The 15,197-nt window shown below is 42.7% G+C and overlaps 2 protein-coding genes across 3 annotated transcripts; one reads left to right on the top strand and one right to left on the bottom strand.

Annotated features, from left to right (window-relative positions):
- The first annotated feature begins 220 nt into the window (after positions 1-220).
- On the top strand, positions 221-1,779 carry msx3 (muscle segment homeobox 3). The gene is made up of 2 exons (XM_076285179.1): positions 221-699; positions 1,281-1,779. Exons 1-2 carry the CDS (start codon positions 291-293, stop codon positions 1,694-1,696), a joined length of 825 nt encoding a protein of 274 aa, XP_076141294.1. The 5' UTR covers positions 221-290; the 3' UTR covers positions 1,697-1,779.
- A 1,320-nt stretch (positions 1,780-3,099) lies between these two features.
- znf511 (zinc finger protein 511) lies at positions 3,100-14,929 on the bottom strand. Of its 2 annotated transcripts, XM_076286409.1 has the most exons (7): positions 14,563-14,929; positions 12,454-12,527; positions 11,990-12,191; positions 10,685-10,809; positions 4,084-4,302; positions 3,888-4,000; positions 3,100-3,709 (listed from the first exon to the last, which is right to left on the bottom strand). In XM_076286409.1, exons 1-6 carry the CDS (start codon positions 14,812-14,814, stop codon positions 3,931-3,933), a joined length of 942 nt encoding a protein of 313 aa, XP_076142524.1. In that variant the 5' UTR covers positions 14,815-14,929; the 3' UTR covers positions 3,100-3,709; positions 3,888-3,930. The 2 variants fall into 2 exon arrangements, with proteins under 2 accessions (XP_076142524.1, XP_076142523.1); XM_076286408.1 differs by lacking the exon at positions 3,100-3,709 and having other exon boundaries at positions 3,825-4,000.
- Positions 14,930-15,197: the final 268 nt, after the last annotated feature.

Here is a 15,197-nt window from a genome sequence, read left to right as displayed (position 1 = left end):
AAACCACCTCGGCAAGCCATCTATGACCATACACATTTCTTTCAAAATCCCTCTTGACAGGTCTCACAAAACCAGTTCGGCCAATCAAAGCGAGCGTGGGAACAGTCATGTGGTCAAGCCGCCTCTCTGATTGGTAGGCGGTGAGATGAAAGTTAAGTTCACAAAGTATTATAGCTGGGAATCCCATTGAGATGCGGGACTTACGCTGGCGTCACACAGACGCACTCATCCACGACAGTGCCAGGGAAACAAGCACGCCAGTGGACCTTGGTTATCACTTACAGTCTTGTATGGCACCCCTGTCTGGCATGATGAATCCTACGCCGGGGTCACTGTCTCGTGAAGCCAGACTACAGGAGAGGGAGGATACGGAGAAAGAGGGAACTCCGACGCGCGACAAGGGCTCTCTGTCGGGATGTAAGACCAAAGCGTTTAGCCTCCCGTTCAGTGTGGAATCTTTGATTTCGGACAGAGGGACAAGCCGGACTTCCTACTCTTCGAGTGAAGCGGGCATGGTTCTGCCTAAGACTGTTCCCGAGGACCGTCTTCGACTATCTCCTATGGCGCTTTACCCCGACAAGGACTTCCAATCGGACAGCGGTACTAACCTTTCGGACAGCAAGAAAGGCGAGATAGAGGATCTCGCCGAGAAGGGGCAAAACAGTTGGTTTCAGACGCCGTCCTACACTACTCCTCCACGTAGGTCTTTTTTTCTTAAATATAAAAAAGTTTATATTTTGTTAGTCAAGGTAAATTCCATGCCCGACGAAGAGACTGAACTCCAACGCCTGCGTGTTTGTTAGGCTGAATTACAGCCTGCGTAGCGTAATGCGCCGCGGATCGCCCCCGGCTAAAATGTGAGCTCGGTTTGGTTGTCGGAGACCTTCTGTCTACCTGGCAATTATGAACATCTCGAACTCACCCTTCAGCTCTTCATGACATGTTTGCATTCTGAACAGCTGTTAAACTAACCTGAAAGTGCCATTTAAGTTTGCCATTAAAGGCTTGTCATTTCGGCCTTTTGAAGCCTGCTTGAAGTTGAAATGCAGTCTGTACTTAAACGAATCGGACAATTTTATCGCGTATTCTTTATTTGTATATTAATTTCTGTTTATTAACTTTATATGTGTGTATTCAGTTTATGCTCTCTATATTTATGTATTAATTTCAGTTTATGCTCTCTATATTTATGTATTAATTTCAGTTTAAGCTCTATATATTTATGTAATGATTTCTGTTTGCAGTAGTGTATTGATTTCTGTGCTCGTTTCGTATTGTAGGCCACTCCAGCCCGCCTCCCTGCACCCTCAGAAAACACAAGAATAACAGAAAGCCGCGGACCCCTTTCACCACGTCCCAACTGCTGGCTTTGGAGAGAAAGTTTCGTCAAAAACAATACCTCTCCATCGCAGAGAGAGCCGAGTTCTCCAACTCTCTCAACCTCACCGAGACCCAGGTGAAAATATGGTTCCAGAACCGAAGGGCGAAAGCCAAGAGGCTCCAGGAGGCCGAGCTGGAAAAACTAAAACTGGCGACCAAGCCCCTCTTACCCGCATTCGCCTTTCCGTTCCCGCTCGGCACGCACGTCGGCTCGCCAACCCTTTACGGACATTCGAATTCCTTTCCCAGACCATCGTTGCCTGTACCGGGACTCTTTGGTGCACCCGTCACCTATGGAATGTACTATTTGTCTTAAATAGGGAAAGCTGTCCAGGTCCACTAAGTGAGGGAAAGCCATTTTGTGTATTTGTTGTGTATTGTCTGTCTATTCGGACAGTAAAGCATGCTCTTTCGGGCCTGTTATGTCACAATCCTGCCTTAATTTTTTTAAGAGAGCACATTATTTTAGCCAATAAATGGCTCCTATATCAAGCATATTACATTCCGTAAATTGCAGGATTAAAGCAAGTTAAGATTTCCCTCACGGGATCAAAAGAGTATATATACTTATACTTAATCTCAAAAGAGACTGTGCAATGTAGCCTTTGGTAGGCCTTTTAATAGTACGTTCTGGTAGTCAGTGTCAAGATTATATAAATTCATAAATTAATTTCATTCTCGCTGAAACCCTGTCTACATTTAACAGGGACACCATAAATTCAGGTTTTGACACATTAAGCTAATTCCATTTTCATTTGGTCCAAGTAGGCTCGCTCGAGCTGTTGTCATAAAAAGTGTTGAGTGCTGACAGACTGAGCTGTACCGTTAAGAGGCGACCCGCTACAGAGGCCAATGAAGGGGCGCTTGTAAACGCATTTCCCATTCCACAGAAAACGTGACACTTTTAAGTCAAGTTAAAGGTAGCTTTTACAGAGTTGGTGTTTAAACTGAAATTGAGCGTGAAGGAGATGATTGTTGGGGGGGGGGGTCGCTGTTATATGGTTCAAATTCAGGCCCATAACGACTTGTATTATGAACATTTGTGCGATTCAATTATTTTAGAGGACCAAATATTTATCAGCTTGGTACAAAGATACATTTTCTAATTAATTAATAAGACTGCATTATCAGGTGAAATAACTAAACTCTCTAAAGAGATTAGGATACTTCTTTTCTAAACTTCCCACACAGAAGCGCAACATATGTTGCAAAATGTTTCACTCAGTCCTAGGCCTCGAATCCATTACTTGTCCACAGAATGCGCTCTTATAGGAATATGTGTAGGATTTGCTGCCGCAGATCTTGAACTAAATATTAATTTGATTCTTTATAAGGGATTTTGTATATTGTTAATAGGACGGATTTAAACGCCGTTGGAAGCTCTTACGGAGGACGTACTCTTACACGCTTGTATCCATTTTAAAGTTATTGTAGTTTGTTAGTAGGCCTATGGATGAATAACCGCTAGGTTGATATAGTTTTGAAATACAAACTTAATTTCAGATATTTTTGAAAACCACTTTTTTAAAATATTAAAAACAAATGCTGATATTTATATGATGTGTTTACATACGTATTGTGTACATCCATGTATATATAATATTTGTACAGATAAATTAGATACAATGCATTTTGTACAAAACAAATAAACATTTAAAATAAGACGTTGTGTCAATAAGACTATTTTTTATTTTGTGGCTTCATCTATAATGAGAATAGTCGGCAAGAGTCTGCGTAACACACACTCACGTGCTGCACTGACGCCGCAGCTCTCGTCCCGTGCAGCCTACCGCGTTGTCACAGTAACAAGTGTCATTTCTGCCGTTTATTTCCGTTGTAATGTATATGCTTGTTTATCATTGACAAAGCTGCATTATTTTCGTTGTACTCTAATGTATATGCTTGACAAAGCTGCATTTCAGTGGAACACTTTAAACAGGCATCCAACGCACAAACAACAATATTGTTCATATGTAGGCTAAGTAGAGTATGATGATGGTTTACTGTAAAATGTTACTCTAAAACAACAAATTAAACCAAGTAGGCTATTCTCTGTCACCCAAACTGACTTGTTAAAAAACCTGTTAAAACAGTAGGCTATGTGTCGTAAAACCAAATATGTTAGCGAATGTAGCCAAGCCTACCACAACATCGAATCTCTAGACTACATAAAGAGACGGAATGTTGTCTGTTGATTTCCTGTAGACTGAAGGATGTCATCTCCACACAAGTCAGCTCAAAACCTCCCAGAGGGACTCCTTCGTGACCCCAGCCGTTTTAACAGTTTTAAAAATACCAGCAGGCCTACGCAGTATGTGTGCGCCATCGTCTGGAGAAAATATGAACGGCAATTTTCCGTCAACATAAAGCTTACCATCACAAGTTTATGACATGTCAAAACAATTAGTAATACCTGAAATAAATAGTACAAGGAATTGCATATATTTTCATTGAGGTAGTTTATTTGGAAATAATATTCTAAGAAAACCCATCTCTAATTCTATTACCTGAAGAGCATTAATGCATACTGCATTGCTCCTATATCCACTTTTACTTTTTTCGCCCCCTCCCTCTGAATCCTCGGACAGAGCCTTGGCCAAAGCATATGGACTGCGGGACTCTGTGGACACAAGCACATAACGTCCGTCATATTCAGAATCCCTTATAGAAGCTTCATATGACCCTGTGGTCAGCAGGCCTCACCTGGACGTGTAGCGCGGTTTCTGAGACGCGGATGTGAGGGACGGCTCTGCCGTACCGGCCCGAGTCGGACCTCCATCAGATCCAGGGCCTGGGATCTGACCGCAGTCCATGGACTCACAGGTCTCTGCCGACACCATCTCCCCCTGGGTCCTAGCCCCCCCCTCCTCACACACCTCCATGCCCAAGTCCCTCTGCTGCGCTGCGGCCTTCTCCTTCAGCCTGGAACAGAGAGAGGAGAGGAGGCCGGTCACGCAACCCCACGCAGGACTCACTAACAACAGCCTCCACGCCATTTATTTACTTATTTTAATACAGAACACTTATTAATCTAACACACACTCTAATCCAGAACACTTATCTTATGAGAGTATCAGAGTATTAGGGCCACACATGAAGAAAATTTTTTTTTTGCCATGACGAGATTAAACTCGACATGTCGACATTAAACTCGAAATGTCATGTTGACTTTAATCTTGACGTGTCGACTTTAAAGTCGACATGCCGACATTAAACTCGAAATACAGTTTTAAGCTATGCACAACTTCAATATGTGACAGTCATGGATAATAGGCCTAGGCTACTTCATAAAGGTGTTATTTCAGATAGATTGCTGCTGCATCTTGGTGTCTGTTAACTCGTTGCAGTCATTGTGAAGCACGTAACTTGGTTATGGAAATACCGCACTATGCCATTTATATAGCTGGAATCATTTCAAATAGTACAAAATGTTATTTCACTGTTTTTACGTGGGCGAAGCCACCGCACATCCAAATAAGTGCCCTTCATGACCCACAGGCCGTCACTCTCCATAGGTTAACATGGCAAAACTCATTTTTCTAAAACTGCTTTTCCATGTCTTACCTGCATAAAATGTAGTATAAACACAGTTTTGCATCCATTACAAACAAACATGCAAAGTCTGGGATTGGGGAGAGCACTTAGTAGGCCTAGTCTAGGCTACTGAATAAGTATGAAGTCGAACCTTTAGATGAAAAACACTCTTTAATAATACAATAAATAAATAAACCGCTAATGAAGTTTACTTTTGACCATCGAATTTATCACCTGTAACTCCGTGATAAAAGGACGTAACAGGAAAGTATTTGGCTGAACAACGGAGGTTAATATGTTCTATGTTTTGTCCAAATGATGTCTTTCGTTGCTGCACTCGAAGAAAACTGGAATGTTTCATTCATCCTCCTTTTCAATCGTCCAGGTTGTACCCTACTTTGGAGCGGTGGTTCTCTCAAACTAGTTCTGATGGACATGTCAAGATGAAATGTCGAGATCAAAGTCAACATGCTATGTTAACTTTATTCTCAAAATGTTGAGTTTAATGTCGACAAGTCGAGATTGAAGTCAACATGACATTTTAACTTTATTCTCGACATGTCGAGTTTAATCATTTATTAATCTAACACACAATCTAATTCAGAACATTTTTTTAATCTAACACACACTCTAATCCAGAACATTTATTAATCTAACACACACTCTAATCCAGAACACTTATCATTTAACACACTCTTTTATCCTCATGAGTTAGATTTACAAATGCTCTGGATAAGAGTGTGTATTTGATTAATAAAGTACCCATTCAATAACCCATGCTATTCCTGTAGAAAACCTGTAGCCCAATTACATGCCTGCTTTAAAAATAGGATGATGGGGAAAACATCATTACAGCTAAGCCTTCAATAATGAGTACTGAATATGATATTATCATATATTAGTCTATAATTAAACATCATTAGAGCTAAGCATTCAATAATGAATACTGAATATTATTTATATCATAATATAATAAATGTGCAGTGAGCAGAACATGTCTGCATATTAAATTTTTTACAGATCAAAATGACATAAGCCTAACAGCTGTTTTGAGTCAAGGCTATATGTTTAGCCTATTGAGTCAAGGCTATATGTTTAGCCTACTGAATAACTTGATGACAGAGAAGACAACCCATTTTGTGGAATGATGCATCATCATATGAAATTTGCAACGATGTGACATAGAAACAATCTCTGGTGGCCTATTGACACCATGCTCAGTCTGCCACTCGTTGTCTGTAGCTGATCAAAATTACATTAGAGTTAAGACTATATGTTTAGCCTATTGAATACAACTATATGCTTAGCCTATTGAATAATATGCTTAGCCTATTGAATAATATGCTTAGTCTATTGAATAACTAGATGCTAGAGTGGGGAAGTGGAATGATGCATTATGGGAAGTGGAACAATGTGACTCGAAAGCAGTCTCTGGTACCCTAGTGACATCACACTCTGTCTGTAGCCGGTCCTGCTCCATGAGTGGCATTCTGAAACGTCCTTAAATTCAGGACCATTATCGCTTTTTTCAAATTGTCGTCTATTTATTTAAAGTCTAAAGAAAGTCCAAAGTAGCCTGGGCTATTCAAAGTGTCAGTTTATTGCGCATCATGTTTTTTACGTCGTTTTGAATAGCCACTGCCTACTTGTGTTTGGGGGCAGCCGTGGCCTACTGATTAGCATTTCGGACTTGTAACCGGAGGGTTGCCGGTTCAAACCCTGACCAGTAGGAACGGCTGAAGTGCCCTTGAGCAAGGCACCTAACACCTCACTGCTCCCCGAGCGCCGCTGTAGCAGGCAGCGGGATTAGTGTGTGCTTCGGGATTAGTGTGTGGGTATAAACCAATCGCATGCAACAGTGTTAAATAATGATCTGGGTATAAACCAATCGCATGCAGGAGTAGGCTATAGCCAAACTACCTACGCGATATTGGCTGCAAATATCAGAATTAACACGTCATGGTACGGTGTCCGAAACAGTAGGTAGCCTATATAGGCTAAACTGTGTCATAATGTAACATAGGCCTATTGCATCACACGTGTCATAATGTAACGTAGGCCTATTGCATCACACGTGTCATATTGTAATGTAGGCCTATTGCATCACACGTGTCATAATGTAACGTAGGCCTATCACACGTGTCATAACGTAATGTAGGCCTATTGCATCACACGTGTCATAATGTACCATAGGCCTATTGCATCACACGTGTCATAATGTACCATAGGCCTATTGCATCACACGTGTCATAATGTACATAGGCCTATTGTATCACACGTGTCATATTGTAACGTAGGCCTATTGTATCACACGTGTCATATTGTAACGTAGGCCTATCACACGTGTCATAATGTAATGTATGCCTATTGTATCACACATGTCATAATGTGACATAGGCCTATCACACGTGTCATAATGTAACGTAGGCCTATTGTATCACACGTGTCAAAATGTACCATAGGCCTATTGTATCACACGTGTCAGTCATTTGCTGAATTGATATTTGGACTTCAGAGAGGGTTCACTTCATTATTCAAACTATGGTATCGCAATGTGATGATTAAATAGGCCTACCAAACTGCCAACATACATGACATGACATTACCTAAGATTACACTCAGCCTAGGCTAAACATCACACACTGCTGCTGGATAGCTGATCATCGTGACTTGGTGAACAGTGTTTTTCCTGACTGACGCGAGAAGCGAGGTTCCATTCATTCATTTTCATTCGGGGCGTGCCCTGCCGTGCTTCTGTCTGTTAATTTGCAGCAGGCTGTTATCGGATGAAAGAAAAATAAACTGAAAGTTTTCCCGATCAAGATATAGCATACTTCTTAATTTTGGTGTCATAAAATACAGAAGCATAACATTAAATTGCCTAGTAGAGTGTCAATGTAGGCCTACGTGTCGGCGCAAGTGAAACTGACAAACTGAACCTCTCGTGGGTAGGCCAGAAACAACTATATTTAAAACCACGAATTACTGTTCAAACGAGCGATTTGATAGCCTAATCCACTGCACGAAAAAAAAAAAATAGCAACTTGTTATATTTCTAACAGGTGAATATCGTAGCAAATAGTAGCCTATGGCGATGGCAGCTTAAAAAAAAAAAACATTTAATTCACTCATCTCGCTGAAATGAACGTAGAATGTGGCCTGTTGCGCAAAGAAATTAATTAGGCAGATGATCTGCATCTCCGTTAACCGAAAGCTAGTTTTCATCTCTATTGTTGACATGAAACATTATGCAGTTGCAGGTAGCCAGTGTTCACGTCACGGGAGTCAGAAAGAAGCTACCGGCTACTAGCTACTGCGCTACAATTGTGTAGGCTATTTAACAGCCAGAATTTTTTAAAAATGCCCGGGGGAGGCCCTTTTATGATCCACACTACCTCTTACAAAATAGGCCTACTCCAACATCCATCTAGCTCTTGTGAAGTATGAACTTCTACAACACTGCCTATACAATTGTCAGCAGTCAGTAACAGCATAATGTGACTTAATGGCCTGTGTGATTGGGATGTGGATTGCTAATTTATTATGAGTAGGCCTATAGGCTATGGTATGGCTATGGTATGGTATTCTCTCCGATATAAGATAAAGATTTCATCTGCAATGGGAAAAAATGGAACAACATGTAGGCTATGCTTACTTTAGTGCTGGACTTGGACTCGACGTGGATCAATAGTGACTTGACTCGGACTTGACTCGGATGAGTAGTGGACTCGACTCGGACTTGACTTAGAATTTTTTTTTAATGACTTGGACTTGACTCGGACTTGAACACTGGGGAGGCGGGGACAGGCAGGGACTGAACCAGAGCCCGTCTCTGACTGAACTCCATTTTGCTCTCATAGACATGAACTAGGACGACCCATCTTGCTATGCATTAATTATCTTTGGCTATACCATGTTGCTATAGGCTAATGTGCAATAGCTGCAATCTGAATTACAGGCTCAGTCCCTGCCCTGTCATGCTTGATCATCCCTAAGCACACTATGTTGATATTTGATTTAGTTTATATAGTATATTTAGTGTTTAGTATTTTAGTATCATGTTTATCTTCTACTGTCTCTATTGTACAGTGGAGGTTTTTGTATATGTATATGACTTTTTCTGCTGTAAGTGCATGTTGTGTGTGATGTCTGTATGCTACTGAGACTTTGATTTTCCCCTTGGGGATCAATAAAGTATCTATCTATCTATCTATCTATCTATACCATGTTGCTATAGGCTAATGTGCAACAGAATATAGCTATACCATGTTGCTATAGGCTAATGTGCAATAGTGCAATAGAAGATAGCTATACCATGTTGCTATAGGCTAATGTGCTAATGTGCAATAGAAGATAGCTATACCATGTTGCTATAGGCTAATGTGCTAATGTGCAATAGAAGATAGCTATACCATGTTGCTATAGGCTAATGTGCTAATGTGCAATAGAAGATAGCTATACCATGTTGCTATAGGCTATAGGCTAATGTGCTAATGTGCAATAGAAGATAGCTACACCATGTTGCTATAGGCTAATGTGCAATAGAAGATAGCTACACCATGTTGCTATAGGCTAATGTGCAAATGGTTCCAAATATGTATGGAGCTATCGCTTGCCAAAAAACGGAACGACCTCGAAGTATGGCACCCAAACTTAAATCAGGTATAGTTGTGCAATCAACTATTTGATCTAAATCCACTCTCTTCCGTTCATACAGTAAGTGCTCTTTAATTTGGAAAACATTAGGGGCCTGAGGATGGAACCATGCGAGCGCACAAGCGTTTATTCTAACGAGCGCACAAGTGCTTATTCTAACGAGCGCACAAGCGCTTATTCTAAAGCACAGGAGCGCACAAGTGCTTATTCTAAAGCACAGGAGCGCACAAGCACACAAGCGCTTATTCTAAATCATAGGCTACAAATGCATACATAGACCACACCAATTAGGCAACATTATTTCCAACCATGGTTTATCCACAGAACGCATTGTAGCATTTCAATGCATGGCCAACACATATGAAACAAGGCAGACAAACCAATCTTCCTGTGTTGCGGAGTCGTTCATAATACTACAATAGTTGGCCTATTATAGTTATCAGCTATTAACTAGGCTATAAGATCATTTTTGCCATATCAAAGAGTAGGCTATTCCATTGGGATTGCATTAAACGTGATTCAGCACGACTGATATTGAAAATGTAATATCTCGTATGTTTTGCTCAAAACCATATTAGCCTAGGCCCAACTCAGCTTTAACCCAACCTTCAGGCCCTACTCAGCTTTAACCCAACCTTCAGGCCCTACTCAGCTTTAACCCAACCTTCAGGCCCTACTCGGCTTTAACCCAACCTTCAGGCCCTACTCAGCTTTAACCCAACCTTCAGGCCCTACTCAGCTTTAACCCAACCTTCAGGCCCTACTTGGCTTTAACCCAACCTTCAGGCCCTACTTGGCTTTAACCCAACCTTCAGGCCCTACTTGGCTTTAACCCAACCTTCAGGCCCTACTTGACTTTAACCCAACCTTCAGGCCCTACTTTAATCCAACCTTCAGGCCCTACTCAGCTTTAACCCAACCTTCAGGCCCTACTCAGCTTTAACCCAACCTTTCATTAATTGAATCCAACCTGACTCCACCCACTTATTGCGTTTGATGACACCTTCCTGCTGGCAATTCTCTCGTGCAATACTACGCATGCTCTACTCCCAGCCAGAGGCTTCATTTGTGCGTCTCTCAAGGCAAATCCAAAGACAGAATGGCAGGCGTGTACCTTCTGCTCTTCTTGGTCTTGTCAAATCGGAAGTCTGCAGGGTAGCTGTGGGTTTTGATCAGGTGGTCCTTCCTCTGCACACTGGAGCCGAACTTCAGCTCACATCCTTCCACCAGGCACTGATGCTGGGAGGGACCGAAACAGACACAGAGCTCACCACCTGCATGCCCTACAATTACCAGTACCAGCCACAAGATGGCAGTGTTGACAACTAGACAGGGAGGCACCACATAATGGGTTTCTTATGCAGCCTTCTCTCTAGGCTTTCATCGCGTATCCAACAGGGAACCGGGGCAGCCGTGAGCAATGGCCGCACTAGCGGCTCGGCTCCAGGCGTCCGTATTAAACATGCTGTTCTGTTCTGTTTGGAGTTTGTGACAAAAAACAGAGAGAAAAATAGATTTTTTGCCAACGGCATGTTGCGTCTTCCCTGTAAGCAGAGAAGATTTGTGACTACAGTAAACTCTGTAAAAGTGTGCATGATTCACCTTAACTCTGGGGGAGCAGTGATCTGATCCGACTCCCCTGCAGAGATATCTGGTTTTGCTTCCAGGGTGGGAGCAGGCTGGCTCACACCCAGCTCTGAGGGGAGATTACTCCACTCGGCTCTTCAGCTCTGAGGGGAGATTATTACTCCACTCGGCTCTTCAGCTCTGAGGGGAGATTATTACTCTACTCTGCTCCAGGCTTCAAAACTGTACTGGCTGTGTGAGTGACACATCACATCTAGGCAGCCGTGGCCTACTGGTTAGCACTTCGGACCTGTAATCGGAGGGTTGCCGGTTCGAACCCCGACCAGTAGGCACGGCTGAAGTGCCCTTGAGCAAGACACCCAACCCCTCACTGTGGGAACTCTAAGCCCTGTTGAGAGATGTCTACAGATGGAAACATTATTTGGGAAATAACTGTAAGAGTAATAGAGTAAAGTGCACCATGTCCTCCCTCAGCCGTGGGCAGCAGGGTATTTGACCACTTTAATCTGATTTATCATTCTGTTAATGCACTGTGTCTGCATTTATCTTGTCAATACTTCTTCCATCAATATACTAGTGATGTTTAATTAATTATAATGTGATGATACTTGTTGTTCTATCAATATACTACTGATGTTTAATTAATTATATTGTGATGATACAAAGCATCACCACATAACTCCAGGCAGAGTGCAACTGTGACGCAAAGCACCTGCTCCTTATCTCTATCAAGAAAACGTCATACTTCATAATTTATGGAAATAAAAGAAAGGTATGATAACACATGATGGAGTGGGTGGCTGGTTGTCATGGTGATGGTGTGTTTGTTTACCATGCTCTGCTTCTGGGCCATGAGCTGGAACAGCGAGTCATGCCACTCCAGGATGTGAATGTCCAGAAGGCGAGCGGAGGGGAGACAGCGCCTGCATGTGGCGCAGACGTGGCGGTGCAGCGCGCTGTAGTGGTGCTCGTATGCCTCCAGGGACTCAAACAGCTGGCTGCAGCCCGAGATGTGGCAACGGAACTCTCCCACCCTGAGACAGAGGGGAAGGAGGGAGGGGGTCACAACGATCATACTCTACAGGTCACATGTTAGTGCTGTGTGTGTGTGTGTGTGTTTAGTGCACACACCATAGTTGTATTAGCATCTATTAACACATCTCTACCATTAACCATCACAAGGATTCTTTTTCCCTCATGTGTGTGTGTGTGTGTGCGTGTGTGTATGTATGTATGTATGTATGTATGTGTGTGTGTGTGTGTGTGTGTGTGTGTGTGTGTGTGTGTGTGTCTCACTTTGCAGGCTGGGCATCCTCGGCCACACAAGTAGTCAGATCCTGCAAGTACATGTGACGGTGTACATCTCCATCCTGTCAAGATACATCATCATCATCATCATCTCCATCCTGTCAAGATACTACATAGCATGATACTAGCATGATATTCTGACTGTTGAGGACCACAGCATGATATTCTGATTGTTGTGGATCACATGACAGCATGACATTCTGACTAGGGATGGCACGGTTTTTGAAAAATGCTCCGAACCGTGCGGATGGCATGTCACGGTTCGGAGTGTGTGTTCGTCGTACAGTCCTACGGTTCAGGCTAGTTATGGCATGCGCAATTGATTCCCATATGACAATGTGTTTCCCTTTCGCGCGAGAGTAGGAGTATAGTTTTGAGTGCTGCGTGCGACTGGAGTCTTTAGAAATGGCAAGTGCGAGAGACAAAGACTGCCTGGAGTTGCAGGATGCGCCAGCCTCTTATAGGTCTGGTCTGGTGTGTGGGAACATTTCAGATTTGAGGTTACCTATGATGATAGAGGAGTTAAGACGACAGAAAAGACTGCGACTGTGTGCAAACATTGTGCAACACGTGTTCAGTATGCTCTTGGCAACACTTCGAACATGCTAGGTCAGCGGTTCCCAAACTTTTTTCCCCGCGGACCACCTTCTACATCCTGACTCGGCTCGCGAACCCCCACCATCCAACACATAAAAAAGTAACTCATTCTATTGACGCATTCCAGGCATCGTTGTTTAATTAGCCGCACTACATGATAACAATAAAAATGTGCAACTGGTCTATGAGCTCTCACGTTAAAAAAAACAGTGTGGAGAACCACATTCGAATGGTTAGGTAGCATCTCACTGCAGACCACGCACTGTGGCTTTGGGCAGTCTGTTTCCCAATCCACGTGAAGCCTAGGGCTATATGCCTCATCATACTTTCGTTTTCTTCGCGCAGTCTTTTCTGTCTCGTTCTTTCTTTTATCCCCCTGCGCTCCATCTCCACCTTGATTAGTCTGCCCCCCATCCCATTCCATCGTTCCCTGTGTCCTGCTCTGTTTCTCTCGCTTCTCCTCTTCGATCGCTTTAATTAGGCCTTTTGAACAGTGTCCCTGTTTTTAGCCAGTTTTCCATGTTTATACAGCCTTCTACCTAGCCTTACTTCAAGGAAACTAACGCGCCAGATATTCTGGCTGCCCGCAGGAAATCACGTGTAGCCTATTGTGTGTAGCTTATTTTTTAATGAAAACATACCCTATTATAGAGTTTACAAATTATTTCCTTTAATTTTAATTATAACCCCATTAGAAATTATGTATTATTTATGAATTAATTAGATTATTAATTAATTAATCATTTTTAACTCCTTTCCGCCATTGCCCTTTTCATCTCGCGTACCCCCTAGTGGCAGCTCGCGTACCACCTGCTTAAAGTTTCCTCAGACAATAATGTGCTTTATGTGAAGTCAAATTCAGTTTGTGCATTATTACATGATAACTATTCTTTAAATACTCTAGCCTAATTGTGGATGATTAAGCTATATGCTGAAATATGTTTCTGGAGTGTTAAAGATTAAAAGAAAAAATAACAACAAGAACCGTACCGAACCGAAAACCGTGACCCTAAACCGTGATACGAACTGAACCGTAGATTTTGTGAACCGTGCCACCCCTAATTCTGACTGTTGTGGATGATAGCGTGATATTCTGACTGTTTGCTGCTGGTGTCAATGTTGAAACGCAAGACACATTCTGGACATCATTGCCTTTATAGATAACACCACACCACAGTACCCCTTCTTTCATCTGAGATCTCAGGTCACAAGAAGCCCTTTCACCAAACATTGATCATCTCCTCGCTGATAGGCATGAGATCATCTCACCGATAGGCATGATAGTTAGTTTCACCAGACACTTCATGACAGTCTTCTCAATTTACACAGAACAGTAGACTACTGACAGAGAATACAGTAGGCAGAAAAGTAGAAAGCGAAGTAACGTGACTTACTCGATAATCTGACAAGATAAAATTAGCTGCTAAATATGCACAAAGCAGACTTCAACCTACTTCAAATGAGCTGCAAACATGCACAAAGCAGACTTCAACAACCTACTTCGAAGAACTCATGGTCCTTGCTCAGTCGAATCGTTTGGGGTCTAAAGGTAAACAGTGATTTGCCGTCGGTTCCGACATAGTCGCTGGCGGCGGCGGCTGTTCCTGCTGCTGATGCTGCTGCTCCGGTTCTGGGATGGGTTGGGTCGGTGTCAGACGGCAGTACAGGGACCGCGTCGATGTGTGCCTTCTCTGGGTCAGAATCTAACCACTGGGTCAGATTAGGATGTAGGTCTAACATTACTGCTTTCATTTCATCACGCACTATTCTACATAAAATGTAACGTAGGACACTTAAAACCCATCAAGCTTGCAGGATATCTAGCTCAGTGAGCTGAACATGCGGCTTTAAGCCTCTGCAAAACGACTTCAGACAACTACAGATTTCTTCCGGAACGTTAATGAAACGTCAAGGGAAGGTCCGCTGTAATCTACTCAGGGTCTACAAGTCCACCATGTTAATGTTGTCACAGTGGCGTTTAGCCTGGTGGTGGCTCGCTCATCATAGTATGTTTGGTTTAGCTTGTGTCTTGACTGGTGATTCGCAGAGCAGTGTGAATGACTCATTATGCCGTTCACTGGCAATAGAGACAACGGGATCTGATTCCATGTAGAGTGACAAGTCACTTTTTCGCC

The sequence above is a fragment of the Alosa pseudoharengus genome, unplaced genomic scaffold (assembly GCF_046254945.1).
Source record: "Alosa pseudoharengus isolate Yale_2024_CS ecotype anadromous, Long Island Sound unplaced genomic scaffold, YU_APseudo_1.1 YU_APseudo_1.1_scf_15, whole genome shotgun sequence".
NCBI classification, from domain to species: Eukaryota; Metazoa; Chordata; class Actinopteri; order Clupeiformes; family Clupeidae; genus Alosa; species Alosa pseudoharengus.
The sequence above is the reverse complement of the archived record's forward strand: the minus strand, read 5'-3'. Positions and strand labels throughout refer to the sequence as shown.

Coding starts and splice junctions, on each gene's coding strand:
- znf511 (XM_076286409.1), bottom strand. CDS start 14,814: ATGAAAGCAGTAATGTTAGACCTACATCCTAATCTGACCCAGTGGTTA. Junction 12,192..12,453: donor GAGGATGCCCAGCCTGCAAA/GTGAGACACACA, acceptor CCTCTGTCTCAG/GGTGGGAGAGTTCCGTTGCC. Junction 10,810..11,989: donor TGGCCCAGAAGCAGAGCATG/GTAAACAAACAC, acceptor GGTCCCTCCCAG/CATCAGTGCCTGGTGGAAGG.
- msx3 (XM_076285179.1), top strand. CDS start 291: ATGGCACCCCTGTCTGGCATGATGAATCCTACGCCGGGGTCACTGTCT. Junction 700..1,280: donor GTCCTACACTACTCCTCCAC/GTAGGTCTTTTT, acceptor TTCGTATTGTAG/GCCACTCCAGCCCGCCTCCC.